This window comes from Pipistrellus kuhlii, unplaced genomic scaffold, assembly GCF_014108245.1.
Source record: "Pipistrellus kuhlii isolate mPipKuh1 unplaced genomic scaffold, mPipKuh1.p scaffold_m20_p_1, whole genome shotgun sequence".
In the NCBI taxonomy this organism is placed as follows: Eukaryota; Metazoa; Chordata; class Mammalia; order Chiroptera; family Vespertilionidae; genus Pipistrellus; species Pipistrellus kuhlii.
Genome location: NW_023425404.1, coordinates 146,819,535 through 146,834,419, shown reverse-complemented (window position 1 = coordinate 146,834,419; position 14,885 = coordinate 146,819,535). Strand labels below are relative to the sequence as shown.

Here is a 14,885-nt window from a genome sequence, read left to right as displayed (position 1 = left end):
TCAGAATATAGCAAGAATTCTTTGTTTCTTCTTTAAACATATTTATTTAAATGACCAGAGAATACCAGGGCTTCATATTGAAGTAATGCGTGCTTGAATTACATATTTGAATCAATATGTGTTTGAAGTTAAAGAAGTAAATTATACATTCTATTATTACCCAAAATAATCTCATGGATAATTAATATTCTGCTAAACGATAGTATCATACACTTTTATCTATTTTGTAAAAACCAGTAATTCACTTCTGAGGAATATCAAATGATACTGCTCAAAAAATAAAAGTTTGAAATATTATTGATTTAATTAGATAAAAAGCATTGGGTTATGAAAAGTTATACAAACATAGCATCTCTTTTCACTGCCACCGACACCACCACTATGACCATCCCATTCTATCCCATCATCTCTGAGCCTCCAAGTGGAGGATTTAGAAAATGTTCACCACTTTCATTGTCAACAGGTTACATTCCAGTTATTTTCTAAAACTTCTGTGCATACATGATAGATTCTTATCATTCCAGGAAGAAGCTCTACTTCTGATGCACTAGACATACACAAGTCTCCATTCTCTCAGCAGACCTTTCTTAACAAAGGGCTTAGTAAATCTATGGGATTTCTGTCCATCAGAGACACACAAGATGAGGAAGATTATTTCAAGGACATTTTATCAGATAATAATTCTGGACATGAAGATTCTGAAAATACCTGCGCTCCTTACCAGTTCAACACTAGTGGCCCAGAAAAAAAAGCTATCCCTGGCATTGATGTGCTTCCCAAGAAGAAGATTTGGGCTTCATCCATGGACTTGCTCTGCACAGCTGACAGAGACTTCTCTGGGGAGACTGGCAGATACCGACACTGTCACCCTGAGGCAATAACTGTGCGGACTTCAACTACTCCTAGAAAAAAGGAGGCAAGGTACTCAGATGGAAGCATAGCCTTGGATATCTTTGGCCCTCAGAAAACGGACCCGATGTTTCACACGCGAGAATTGCCCACTTCCTCGGCCATATCAAGTGCTTTGGACCGAATCCGAGAGAGACAAAAGAAACTTCAGGTTCTGAGAGAAGCCATGAATGTAGAAGGTTAGTAATTTTGTGAGTGTTTGAGAGAGTATTGAATTGAAACATTTAAAATTGTGTTAATAAAAAGGGTTTAAACAATTCCACAAGTCTTGTTTCCACTGCCAAACATCTGTACTCAGGTTAGTCTTCTCTATCAGTATCTGTTCTCTCTTCTACCAAAAGCCTAACAGAATTGTCCCTACTAAACATACCCAGTCCAATCGCTTTCTAGTCTCAATATTTGAGATAGTGTTGGGGGTGGGGGATAAGTATATTTTTAGATTGTAAGCTTCTCAGGGGCAGGCACCATGTTTCCTACTTCTTTTTAACCCTCCACAGTACCGTCTGTCTTGCTCTGTTTTGTGGGAGTCTTCCATAAAAACTGGTTCATAGAAGTCAGACAGAGGCAGAGTAGTGGGGAGGTAGTGCAGTGGTTCCCAAACTACCAGCTTTAAAAACAAAATTTGGGTCATAGCTCCTGGAAATTATAATTTGTTTGGTCTAGAATGAAATTTTAGATTTGTATTTTAAGAAGGATAGTATTTACTTTTACAGATTTAGAGTCAGAAAGCCTACATGTGAATTATTTACTCCATTCAATAGCTATGTGATTCTTTAGCAGTTGGGCTTAATAACTCTTAAGTTACCCCATCTTTAAAATGTTCTTAACAAAAATAGATGAATTGGGTAATGAATATAAAGTGATTAATAAATCAGATTATTACATTATTAATGTGAGGCATAAAATAACTATAAGTGATAAATTCATATTATTTGCAGGATAAAGCTCTGTCTCAACAATACCTAATTGATGTACAAAGCTCAATATATTGAATGGAGTAAAACTATTCTAAACATGGATAGAGGCTATTTTTAATGTGGATAGATGAAAGAGAAAACAAAAGAAGATAGAGGTGTTTTTTTTTAAATCTAATCCTCTACATTTTTTGAGGATTAAACTTTTATAACTACCTTTTGCCTTCAGACAAACCCTGGGGCATAGCTGATGCAGGGGAACCTGAAGGAGCTTTCTAGTTTAGTGAGAGTAGTCACATCATCAAGGATCATATTCATTTTTATGGTCATTATTCGAGTAGAATACTTTTTATTCATAGACTGCCTTTAAAGTACTCTGCCTTTAAAGGTTTGTTGTTCTTTAAGTTTTAAGCATAGTTCCAGAACTTAATATACTGCCTACATTGTTCTTCAAGTAAAAGAAGCTTTGCAATTGTTTAAATTCAGGATTTGCAAATTACTAAATAATTTGAAACTACAAAAGAAATAATTGAACACTTAACTGATTTAAAGGATTTGAAAATACCTGCATTTTAGAAAACATTAGCTAATGTTATGAGATGGTCATATGTAATCTTCAAATACAGAACTTTCAAATACAGAAAATAAAAACTTAGGAACTTGTTTTATGCATGATTTCACTGTTTAACTTTGTTCTGTAAATGTTTAGAGTTTTACAGCAAAGAATTGGCACTTCCTGCAGCTTAAAATACTCTCCCCTATCAGAAGTTGTATTTCATGACTGTTTACTGTTGCACAACAGCTAGCATATGAATAGTAATTTAGCTTGACCTTCTTCTGAGCATGCCTTCATGGATGTACTATGTAAAGAAATAAGGCTCATGTGGAATAAAAAACCAAAACCTATTATTTAAATCAATAAGCCATGATAGTATCAGAATATAAATAGTATAGATACCAATATAATGACTATGTCTAACATTTAAGAGGTTGAATAGTTTTCTTAAAATGAGAATATTACAATTAAAATAACTTTAATGTTCTCAAAAGATTTGACTTAATGTTTGATAAATTAATACTAGCGAAGTTGGAGAAAGTGTTTTTTACACTTGATCTTTGAGAGTTAAACAATAAAGAAATCAAATATTAACGAAAATATATTTAATCTGTTAAATTATGCTCCAATACTCTATTTAACATAGTTTATTTGAATAAGTGATTTTTTGATTACCTGTAAAAGGAATATTATGCCAAATTATGTCCTAGTTTGCATATGAGTCTTTATCTTCTCAGGTAATGTGTGCATGCATGTGTGTTAAGGAAATTCAGAGAGACTAAATTGTTTCTACATATGCATATATATTTGCAATGACAATGTTAAATGGTAACTTTTTATGATACACAGTTTCAGTTTTAGAAATTTTAGATTTGTTATAAGAGATATGAGAAAAGGGGAAAAAAACCTTTTAAAAATCATGTGTTTTGAATTGTTCTATACAAGATAGTTGTCATCCTGAAACTTTCTTTGCTGTTGAAGAGTTTTCTAAAGCATTTGCTCCCACAAAGAACCTATGCATTTTCCCCCCAGAGTATATTTTATAACCAAGTTAAATAAAACACCTTAAAATGTTGCTATTATTATGGAAATGTTTAGACCATTTTAAATAATAAACTCCACTATTATATAGAAACTTGCAAGTAGTAATAAATTACTATATTTGCTTTAGACTAAAAGTATTATGCAAACAGAGTGTTTGATGTTTGGAATTCAAAAGCAGTAATTCTTTTTAGTTATTTAGTTGAGTAACTTGTTGGTTTTGTACTGTGGTGTCTTTTTCTAAAGGTGAGATAATTTGTTGGCTGTGCAAACAACAGTACAAATTGCTAATAGAATATTTTAGCTATTACATATTAAAAAATAGAATAGAAAATAATCTCATTTATCTCATTTAATTCTCATGAAAATCAGGCTCCACAGAGCCCTTTTATGTGTGATAAATCAAGCAGAACAGTGGATGTTATTAATGTGCACATTTTCTTGTACACATTTTTTTCTTTTAAAATACTCTTGTTTGACTCATAGATACAGAGAACAAACTATAGTTGCCAGAGCGTTGGGTGGTGGGAGGAAAGGCCAAAAGGTGAAAGGGATTAAGAGGTACAGACTAAGAGTTATAGCATAAATAAGTCACAGGTATGTAATGTACAACACAGAGCATATAGTCAATAATAACTGTGTGGTGAGCCGAAACCGGTTTGGCTCAGTGGTAGAGCATCAGTCTACGGACCGAAAGGTCCCAGGTTCCATTCCGGTCAGGGGCATGTACCTTGGTTGCGGGCACATCCCCGGTAGGGGGTGTGCAAGAGGCAGCTGGTCGATGTTTCTCTCTCATCGATGTTTCTAGCTCTCTATCTTTCTCCCTTCCTCCTCTCCGTGAAATATCAATAAAATATATTAAAAAAGTAAAATAAAATAAAAAAATAACTGTGTGGTGATAAGTGGTTACCAGACTTTTCATGGTGTTCTCTTCATAAGGTATATAAATTTCAAATTACTATTTTGTTCACCTGAAACTAATATAATATTGTATATCAGTTATATCTTAATTTAAAAAAGCATTGCATTCCAGAATGAAACTTAACAAGTATACATTCTTGTTTTAAAGCATTTTACAGTATTGCTAATGCTCTGTACGATTTTTGTGATTTTTAAATTTGACATTTGCTACTGGGTAGAAGAGGTCTTAGAGTACATGTTCTGAGGCTTGTGCAGACTTAACAACGTACCCGAGACCACATCACAAGTTGACAGTAGAGTTTTTATCATTATAGGAGATCATAGATTTCCATCATAGATTTCAGAGTTCCAGTCTAAAGCTTTCCTACTACATCTCACTTCCTAGATTTTTTTTTAATTTAAAGAATGTTTAAAATTATAGTTGTCATTCAATATTATATTAGTTTCATGTGTGCAGCATAGTGGTTAGACATTTATATAACTTACAGGTAGAATCCTTCCCCCCATAAGTCTTGCACACACCTGACACATTTTTGGATTATAATATTGTTTCCTATGTTCCCTATACTGTACTTTACATCTCTGTGACTGTTTTGTAACTGCTGATTTGTTCTTCTCAAACCCTTCACTTTTTTCACCCAATGCCCCTCCCTCAATCTCCTGTCTGACAACCATCAGTTTGTTCTATGTATCTGTGAGTTTGTTTCTGCTTTGTTCATTTATTTTGTATTTTAGGTTCCACATATAAGTGAAATCATGTGGCATTTGCCTTTCTCTATGTGACACTTTACTTAGCATAATACCAGTGTTCATTGAATTAATATAATAATCAGAAGAAGAAAAATGACTGCATTTCAGTTTATCCTTTGGGAGTGCAAGGAAGCTCGTTGAACTATAGGAAAGAGGGTTGTCTCCTTCAACCTCAGGTGGATAGCCCTTTCCTTAGCCCATCCTCTTGAAAGGAGACTTTATCTAAATCACCTCCATAGCTGACATCCACCAGCCAACCACCAGCCAACATCAGAGGGAGAACAGGCCTTATATGGAGGTTGGTACTGGAAGGAATCTGGATACCATTTAAACCAAACATCTCATTTTCAGAGGCCCAGAGTAAACTAGTTGACCAAAGGAGATTCATAATTCATAACAGAGCTGTATGTAGAATGCAGGTCTCCTGAGCCCCAGAATAAGATTTTTTCCCCACTGCTTCTCTGATTTCAAGCAGAAACCAGATACAGTGTCAGGAAAACTGTTTTACTGCCAGAGACATTGGACATTCAACTAACCTCCTAACAAACCCTTTAAGTCTCTTTTTAATCTAATAAAATTATATCTCTTCAAATATAGGAAAACACGATATTATGAAAGAAAGGTTCAAAATGAGTCACTGTTGATTCTTCTTATTGTAAACCACACTGGGAGGGTGTTAAGATGCAGTTCCATTGTGGCACATGCTATATTGTGGTCAATAGTGTCTTGTTGGGTCTTTGCTAAGGTAGTTTCTGTAAGATGGATATCCTGTAACTGCTCAGATAAGGGACTAAGCTATCAAAAAGCAGCAGTTGCCATTGAGTGCTCTGATTTCTTTGTGAACAAAATAAAGTTAAGAACAACAACAACAAAAATTCCAGAAAAGAAACTATAGTTGAAGTTTACAAATTTTAAGATTATTACCATGATTATTAACACCTAAACATTCAGATACTTCTCTATATACAGAAAGTGGTAGGGAAAGGATAGAAAGAAACAACAGGTTTCGCTTGTGAAAATAAATTTTAAAACAATGTCACTATTTTTTCATTCCACTTTTTTCACCTTACCATAGGACTCTCCTATTCTTCTCTCTTTTTTTTTCCTTCCTTGTTCTCAGTTTTTCTTTGCTGTCTTTCTCCACTTCATCTTAAGATCTGAGACAATTATCTATTTTCTAAGAGGAGCATTTGTTGTCATCTCTCTTATGATGTAATTACCACACATTCCCCAGCCATTGCTCTGTAGGTTGGCAGCAGATTCCTGATTGTAGACAGTGACTTGGAACCAGTACTGTGAGTACAGTATGAAGAGCACTCCACACCCTGGGTGGGGACCATGAATAGCATTTTGGTTCCAACCATCAAAACTCCTCTGTATTCTGTATAATACTAGAAGGGAAAGTATGAAGAACAGATATAATTAAATCCCACAAAAACGACTTGTTAAATATTACTTAAGGAGTTCCAAGCCAATCTACTTTACATCAGAACTAACTATTATTTCCCTCCTTTCAATGCTGTGCCCTCTGGTCTAGCACAGTTTTGCTGTTCGGTGACTGCCCTGTGAATACAGCAGAAAATCTGTGTTCTGCAGCTGGAATATGTAAACACTCAAGTATGCGAGCCTGTTCTCATGGTCGAGGTCCTTAATGTTTCATTGCCCTGAGAAGATTGAATTTGAAAGTTTGTACATTTTTAAAAATATATATTTTATTGATTTTTACAGAGAGGAAGGGAGAGAGATAGAGAGCTAGAAACGTCGATGAGAGAGAAACATAGACCAGCTGCCTCTTGCACATCCCCTACTGGGGATGTGCCCACAAACAACGTACATGCCCCTGACCAGAATCGAACCTGGGACCTTTCAGTCAGCAGACCGACTCTCTACTGCTGAGCCAAACCGGTTTCGGCTGACAGTTTGTACATTTTTATAGTTATATATGAGAAAAGCAAGAGGTGGATTCATAAATGTTACAGTTCACCAGGTAGGATGCTTCCAGTGACATTCTATGGAGAGAAAGTACATTTTTTCAAAACTTGCCTCTCTTTGCTAAAATAAAAAACTGGTAAAAAGGAACTATTTGGTTTTTATTTTTTTCACCTTATTTCCATTTGAATAGAAAACAGATATGATTGAGTTGTTGTTTAGATACTCCAAGAGTTACATTAAATAGCATTAATATTCAGTTTTTATTTTGCTCAGTTCCACAGAATTATGAATAAGCAGGGATTTTATGTGGTGTTGGTCAAATATTACAAGTTTTTAGGTATTAGTATCTTAATTATTATACTACTAAGGAACAAATAGAGTTTGGGTATCCAAAGAACATACTCGCATAGACAATCTGGATTCAACATCTTACTCAGCCAGAAGTAAGTGCCTACTGTTAACAGGCTGAGTTGTAAAGCGGTTCATATTGTCCAGTAGAACTTCTTCAGTGGAAGAAATGTTCTCTGTCTAGAGTCCAACTCAGCAGTTACATAGTCATGTGTGGCTTGTGACTACTGTGTTAGAATAGTGTAGCTTCAGACTATTCTCACATAAAGTTAGTCCAGTATAAAACACTAATGTTCTATTGGGGAAAGATTGGTATTTTAACTAAAAAAAAAAATAAAAAAAAATGACATGGTACTATGTCATTTTTTAAGTTAAAATACAAATGAGAAAGACATTTACTTTTTTAAAATTTATCCAAGGGGAAACAAATGAACCTGCTTTTTTAAACACTAAATAAAGTTAAAGGTGAAACTAGTACAAACTTTTCATTGTCTGTATTCATAGTCACATAATACTGATTTTGGAGTCCCCAGAAATCATATACTAATTTATCAGAAATTGGGTACTTAATTTAAATCTAACTCACACATAGTTTAACATAGACTCAGTTTGGCTTTTACACATATACCTTCTGAGAAACATGGATTGATATGTTTTAATAAAGTTTAAAATGGATATTACTATCATTGTGGTTTTTAAGACCTAGCAATTATAACCTCTAAAATATTTTTTATTCCATCCTAGTCAGTACCTTCTGTTTCCCATGTACTATGGAAATAGTTTTCTAAATTGATTTTGCAGCTACAACTTGTCCTCCATTTCCCTGCCATACATTTCTTTTCTTAACCATTTAATAACTTTCCATTATCTGAGCAAGATAAAATTTTAGCTCCTTTCAATCATGGTGTGCAAGGTTCTCCATGATTATCTTTCGAGTCTCATCCTTGAGCACTTCCCATCTCACATCTCACTCCAATGTCATGTACACATCCTCTCTGTCTCTCTATCCCCACCTCATCCTCCCTCTCCCCTCCCCTTCCTACAGGCAGTTTTGTGTTTCTGTTTCTTCATTCATGCAGCTTTCTTGAGACTATCAGAGCTTTCAGGCATTGCCTGGTTCAGGAAGCTTTCTCTCAGCTTCTTAGTTTATGATTATGGCTTATGCTTTTCATTGAAACTACTTGTTTTAAAGAGGTTTTTTCCCCCTCCAGGGAAAATTGGTAGGATACCAATTTCTTCTTTCCCTCCTCCTCCTCCTTTTCCTCCTCCTCCTCATCCTTATCCTCCTCTTCCTCCTTCCCCTCCTCCTCCCCCTCCTCCTCCCCCCTCCTCCTGTCTTCTCCTTCTCCTCTCTTCTCCTCCTTCCTCCTCCTCCTCCTCCTCCTCCTCCTCCTCCTCCTCCTCCTCCTCCTCCTCCTTCCTCCTCCTCCTCCTTCTTCCTCCTCCTCCTTCTTCCTCCTCCTCCTCCTCCTCCTCCTCCTCCTCCTCCTCCTCCTCCTCCTCCTCCTCCTCCTCCTCCTCCTCCTCCTCCTCCTCCTCCTCCTTCTCCTTCTTCTTCTTCTTCTTCTTCTTCTTCTTCTTCTTCTTCTTCTTCTTCTTCTTCTTCTTCTTCTTCCTAATCTAACTCAGAACTGTATCCTTAGCATCTACTAATACATATAATAGATACTCATAATTGTTCATCTAAACTAAGTATTGCATTGTAGCTGTTAATCCTATATAATAAAAGGCTAATATGCAAATTGTCCCTTCAACAGGGAGTTCAATCAGGAATTCGACCAGAGGGCAGGGCCAGCCAGCCAACCTCCCACGGCTGGTTGGCCAGACCCCACCTGTGTACAAATTCATGCACCAGGGCTCTAGTATTAAATATTAAGTATATTCAGTGGTGCGATTTCTGATATTGGATACAACAATATTCTCTGATGAATTATAGTGATGAGAAATCACCTCCTTCTGTTTGAAAGCTTTAGAACAGGCAGAGAAGTCCTAACAGCAGGATCCTCAAGGGCCCTGAGACAGCCATGCAAATCATGGTCTAGCTTTGTGGTTACTGCATCACACAAGACCCCAGGAGAAGGAGAGGAAAATGGAGGCTGTTTGTTATTGTTGCCATTCTTATTCTGCACAAATTTTGCATCTACTGTATAAAGTATTGTTCACTGAGCATTTCTCCATATAATCTTCCTCAGTTACCTATATCCATATTTGCATAATTTATGTTCCTGGTTAAAATTTTTATTGATCATATCTAGCTCTCAAGGAGTTAGAGTATGTTCTCCTCCTATCTATACCTTGCAGTATAGTATAATACAGGATGCAGTAGACTCCAGCGAACATCTAAAAAGTACAATGTCTACTCTCCTGAGATTAATTCCTTGAAAAAAAAACAGAAGGGAAAACATTTCATATATGAATATATAACGCCATTATCTTTGTTTCTCTAACTTATTTAAAAATTGAAATATTTTATTTGTTAGGGTCCATAACCTTAAAAACACAAGGTTTTAAAATTTTATAGTTCTGAGCTACAAAACCAGTCACTTTGTACATTTCTCTTTGAAACTTGTTTTCTGTAATTTGAGTCTTGTATTAATGGTAAATAAATGCTAAGCAAAAAGTGGTTACTTAATTCTTGATGTTGCAGTTGGGAGTCTATTTGCACGTTACTTGTCTGAACTTGAATATGTGTCACTTTTTAGATTGCAGCTTGTGCTGGCTTAGATTCCTCTTAGTGTGAAGATTGTGGATTTGAATATTTCACCTGAAATAGTTTTATGTAACCTGGGAATACCTTGCAAATCTTTATAATCTTCTAAACATTAAAAGTATGATCACCTGCCACAACTTTATACGTTTAAAGTATGCCAAGTGATGGTGGAAATCATGACTCTTAGTTGTTAAGAGCCTAGGACAAAACATTCTAGCCTATTGAAAAGCTGCTTTTTATTGTTACTATTTAAGTAGAGTCACTATAATATTGAGCTGAAGTGAATTTTGTTTAGAGAATCAGATTATATTAAAGGATGATAAAATGTCAGGCTTTTTTATTTGATTAAAAAATAGTATATCGGTACTCTTAATTATAGAAGATACTAAGAGGAATTAAAAGACATCTTTAAATATCAAAGTATGTATGACTATGAAATCTCTATAACTAGACTTCTATCCAAATGTTAATTCTTTAAGCCATTCTTCTGTAGTACTTCTGTTTCACAAAATGTATTTTGGAGAGAATATATTCCCAAATGTTTTATGTGTTTATATACATATACTCACACACACCCAATGTGGTTCTTCTGATTTGATGATATGTGACCATGCTAATTTTACTTACCCATTTTTCCTTTTGCATTTATTATTTCTACACTAAGATTCTTTCCTGCCACTTCATTTTCCACCATCTGCAAACAAAGACAGAAAAGGAAATTGTCTAGTAAATGAGAAATAATTATGACCCTAAATAAACACTAGTACACTGATTTGCACAGTGTGGGGTTTATTGAAATAGTTAATAGCTGAGATAAGAAATTTACAAACCCAAAATTAGATTTTCAGTCTAATTTTATCCCACAAAAGGCAAATAAATTCAGTTCTGCAATTGTAATAGTGAAAGCTTAAATGTATAAAGTGTGTATTTGAATATTCTTAATAGGCCTATTGAACACAATTCAAGAATTTAGGCATTCAAAAAACTTTGTAATATTATATATAAATACTTAGGATCATCTCTTTGTTAAAAATATTCTGACACTTTCTAAATTAAAATAACAACCACTGTGTTTTGTTGATGCTGGGAGATGGCTTTATGAGAACTTGATTGTTCTGTTTTCTTATTCAGAGGTTTTTATAATAAAAAGTTTGGTGTGTTTTTTATTTATTTATTTATTTTAATATATTTTATTGATTTTGTACAGAGAGGAAGGGAGAGAGATAGAGAGCTAGAAACATCGATGAGAGAGAGTCATTGATCAGCTGCCTCTTGCACACCCCCTACTGGGGATATGCCCGCAACTAAGGTACATGCCCTTGACCGGAATCCAACCCGGGTCCCTTCAGTCCCCAAGCCGACGCTCTATCCATTGAGCCAAACCTGTTTCGGCAAAAGTTTGGTTTTTTTAAATCACTTAGTTAATACCACATTCTTGGGGTCTGGACTAAACCTAAAGTGTTAATATTATACATTTAAATATAGCTAGAAAACATTTGTGGTATCTGTATCTTCCCAAAAGAAAAGTTGTTAGTAATGTTAGGATAATGGTAATAATGGAAAATTAGGGGTTACCCTCTGCCCACCAGAGCAGAGGAGGAAAACTGCTCTTTCTAGTTAGTGTCTTCAGTTTGCCTTTATGTAGGTCATATCAAAAAGCCAGTAATTGTTCTTGCCTAAATTATCTATACGCAAGGAAAATGTACCACTCTGTGTACACTAATAATGCAAGATACTCATGGTAAAAGACGTGTAATTTTATAATAATTTCTGAAATGGTTAAATTTACTATTTAACTCAGAAATGGAAAGCCTGTACTTAACAAGGGCTAACTTTTCTTGTAATCATGAGTAAGTAATAAATTTTGGCTGAGAACTTGAATCTGAGTATAACCTTCTTACAAGCATGACTTGAATAGTAAATATTACCTAGGAACTTTAATCTGGTTATAAGTGCCATGCCATTACATGAAAGGAAATGTGGATAACAACATTTTAATAGATGTATTTCAAAATACAGAAGCTCCCAAAAAAAGATTCCTACTACTTTAAGTAACATAGAGACCCACCCCTACTCAAGTCTTAGGGGATGGAAATGTCTTCTTATCCATAATAGTATTGCCAAGCTAGTGATCTGGTTTGTGTTTCTGGAGTGCTAGTGCCCTATTTATTTAAGGCAGGAAAACTTCATAAGGCAGGTCCTTTTCTGATCCCAGGTGTGGTCTTGAAAACACTTAGAAACCAGTAGTTGAACAAGGGAAGATTATTTTTTGCTATATTTTAAGGGGGGGGGGGGTTGTTCATCAAAGTTACCTTACTATGTCTTATGAAGGAAAACCAAGAATTTAAAAAGTTGACTAGAGTTGTCAGAGTAAACTAAGGAAAAAAGAAACAAAACATAGGCTAGCAGGAGAGAAGAATACAGAGACATAAAATAGTATAAGAATAAAGCACCACCAAAGAATGAAAATTAAAATGGATTTACTATTTTGCAGCTATTTTGCAGAAATAGCAATGAAACAGTAAATTCACTTAATATTGCTTGTGAAATTATTATTGCATGGTATAACAGCCTAGTGACTGACCTTTTCTGCTTTAGTCATACAATAGACTTACTGTGACTTCCCACTTTTCTTTGTGAGGTTAACTGTATTGCCTGTGAATACCTGGGTCCTCTCCTTGGCTTTGCTGGTTTTACTGCTTTCTATGTTGCATTGTTGGCTTTGGAGTTTGGCCAAGTCACCTTGGGAAAATATCTCAAAAATTTTAGCATGGAGTTCTATAAAAATGAAACAATAAAATTAGTTGGTATTTATTGAAAAAAAATTTCTTCTTAAATAATCATTTAACTATGTCCATTAAAGTCAAATAATACTACATAAAATTCTTTGTCATCTTCTGTAATCCTTTCAAATCACATTAATCATTCATCTTTTTTTTTTTTTTTTTTTAACATTCTCCATTGAACAACTTTCAACACAAGGAATAATTCGTTTTGTGAGGTCCCTGTTCTCAGGTTTGCAAGCTAGTGAAATAGACTCCCTCCAATACCTTGGTTATCTCTGCCAGGCATTCCATGTCATTCCTCAGATCTAGATATTTCCCATGGTCTGCTTTCTCTAATGCCAAGAAAAAGCCACTAAAACTTTCTGATTGGTTCCAATACAATTCATGCTTGCTAAGCCTAATCTAAATTCCCATGGCTACATAAAAGCTTTCATGTGGTTTTTGCTGACTTACCACATTCTTCACAGCAGAAACTCTTTACTCTTTCAAGCTCCCAGCTAAACAGGCTCCCAGGAAGTGATTCACTTTTTATTACGAGGAGTAAGTCAACTTTCTGATAAGAATATGTGGGAATTCCCTCGTATTTTCATTTCTTTTCCATCATTTCTTTCTCTTAAGAAGAAAAGATTATCTCATCTTGCTAACAAACCGTTCCAGGTGTATTGGGGATTTTTCCTCCATGTCCTCCTGTTTTCCTCAGCACATTTTCCCATCAGTTTTTCCCGCTATGCTTTACAACTTCAATCTCCCCCAATCTGCAGGCTTATTGTACACTGCCTAAAATCATGCTCAGATAATCCATTCTGCCAAAAAAGACTCGATTCCTCATTCAGTTTTCTTTAAAAATTTCTCTTCTTTTCTCAAACCCCTAAATTAATTGAAAGAATTTTCTCAATTCCTTGCCAGCTGGACCTTCTTCAACCCTTTCTGATTTGGTCTCTGGCTTCTCTATGCAATGGAAATAGTCCTCTTAATGATCATCAGTGACCTTTGTGTAACATTTATATTTATCTATTCATTCATCCATTCATTCATACTCAGAAAATATTTATTTTTGTCCTTGCTAGCAAACAGTTGGTAAATACTAGAGGTACATCTAAAAAAAAAAAAAATCCTTTTTGTCAGAGAGTTTATAATTTAGGTAGAGGAAACAAGTAGAAAATTATTAAGCAGTGGAAGAGTTGCAACCAGTTATGTGTAAAGCAATATGAAAGTGAGAAAAGCCTTGCCCAACCTGGTCATGAAAGTTTTTGTGTTCAAGTTAAGGCTTCTCTTAAAGGAAAAAGAAAAAGTGTTTAGCTTAAAAAACAAACAAAAAAAACTGGAGTGAACCTTTGCAATCCTAGCAGAGAGTATTTTTCAGGAAGGAGCCTAAAAATTTATATGCTTTTGGTTATAAATTTGCAAATCTAGAACATGAGTGCAGAATTTGTTTGGAGAAGTGGATGACGATGAGGCTATAAGAACATGGTTTTACCTACATTGCATTTCTAAAGTTATATTTAAGTGTGTGTTTGTGTGTGTGTGTGTGTGTGTGTGTGTGTGTGTGTTTTAGGGAGTTGGAAGAAAGAGGTCCGTACTTTTAATCTGTTTCCTAAAACTGGTTGTCAATGATGATTTTTATATAACATCTCTTTTCTAACAGCTTTACCTATATTAATTCACTTGAAGCTCCAACAACCCTACAAGGTGTACCCTATTGTTATGCCCCCTTTTCAGCTTAAGAAATTCTTAGATAAAGAGGTAATATGCAAATAATAAAGAGGTAATATGCAAATTGACCATCACTTCAACACACAAGATGGCTGTCCCCATGTGGTCAAAGAGGTTGCCCCCATGTGGACACAGGATGGCTGACAGGGGAGGGCAGTTGGGAGGGATAAGGCCTGCAGGGGAAGGCAGTTGGTTGGGGCGGGGAGGGGCAGAGGAGGACGGGGAATCAGACCTGCAAGGGAAGCAGTTGGGGGGAGCTAAGCCTGCAGGGGAGTACAGTTAGGGGTGACCAGGCCTTCAGGGGA

General features: G+C 35.4%; 1 protein-coding gene across 25 annotated transcripts in view; it reads left to right on the top strand.

Moving 5' to 3' along the window:
• PTPN13 (protein tyrosine phosphatase non-receptor type 13) overlaps positions 1–14,885 on the top strand; it is a 167,816-nt gene that overhangs the window by 67,399 nt on the left and 85,532 nt on the right. For 24 of the 25 annotated variants that reach the window (XM_045570954.1, XM_045570959.1, XM_045570971.1 and 21 more), the window contains one exon: positions 525–1,088. The exons of the other annotated variant lie outside the window; for it this stretch is intronic. In XM_045570954.1, the coding sequence (XP_045426910.1) occupies positions 525–1,088 (564 nt within the window). The remainder of the gene's footprint in view (positions 1–524; positions 1,089–14,885) is intronic. 25 annotated transcript variants of the gene reach the window in all.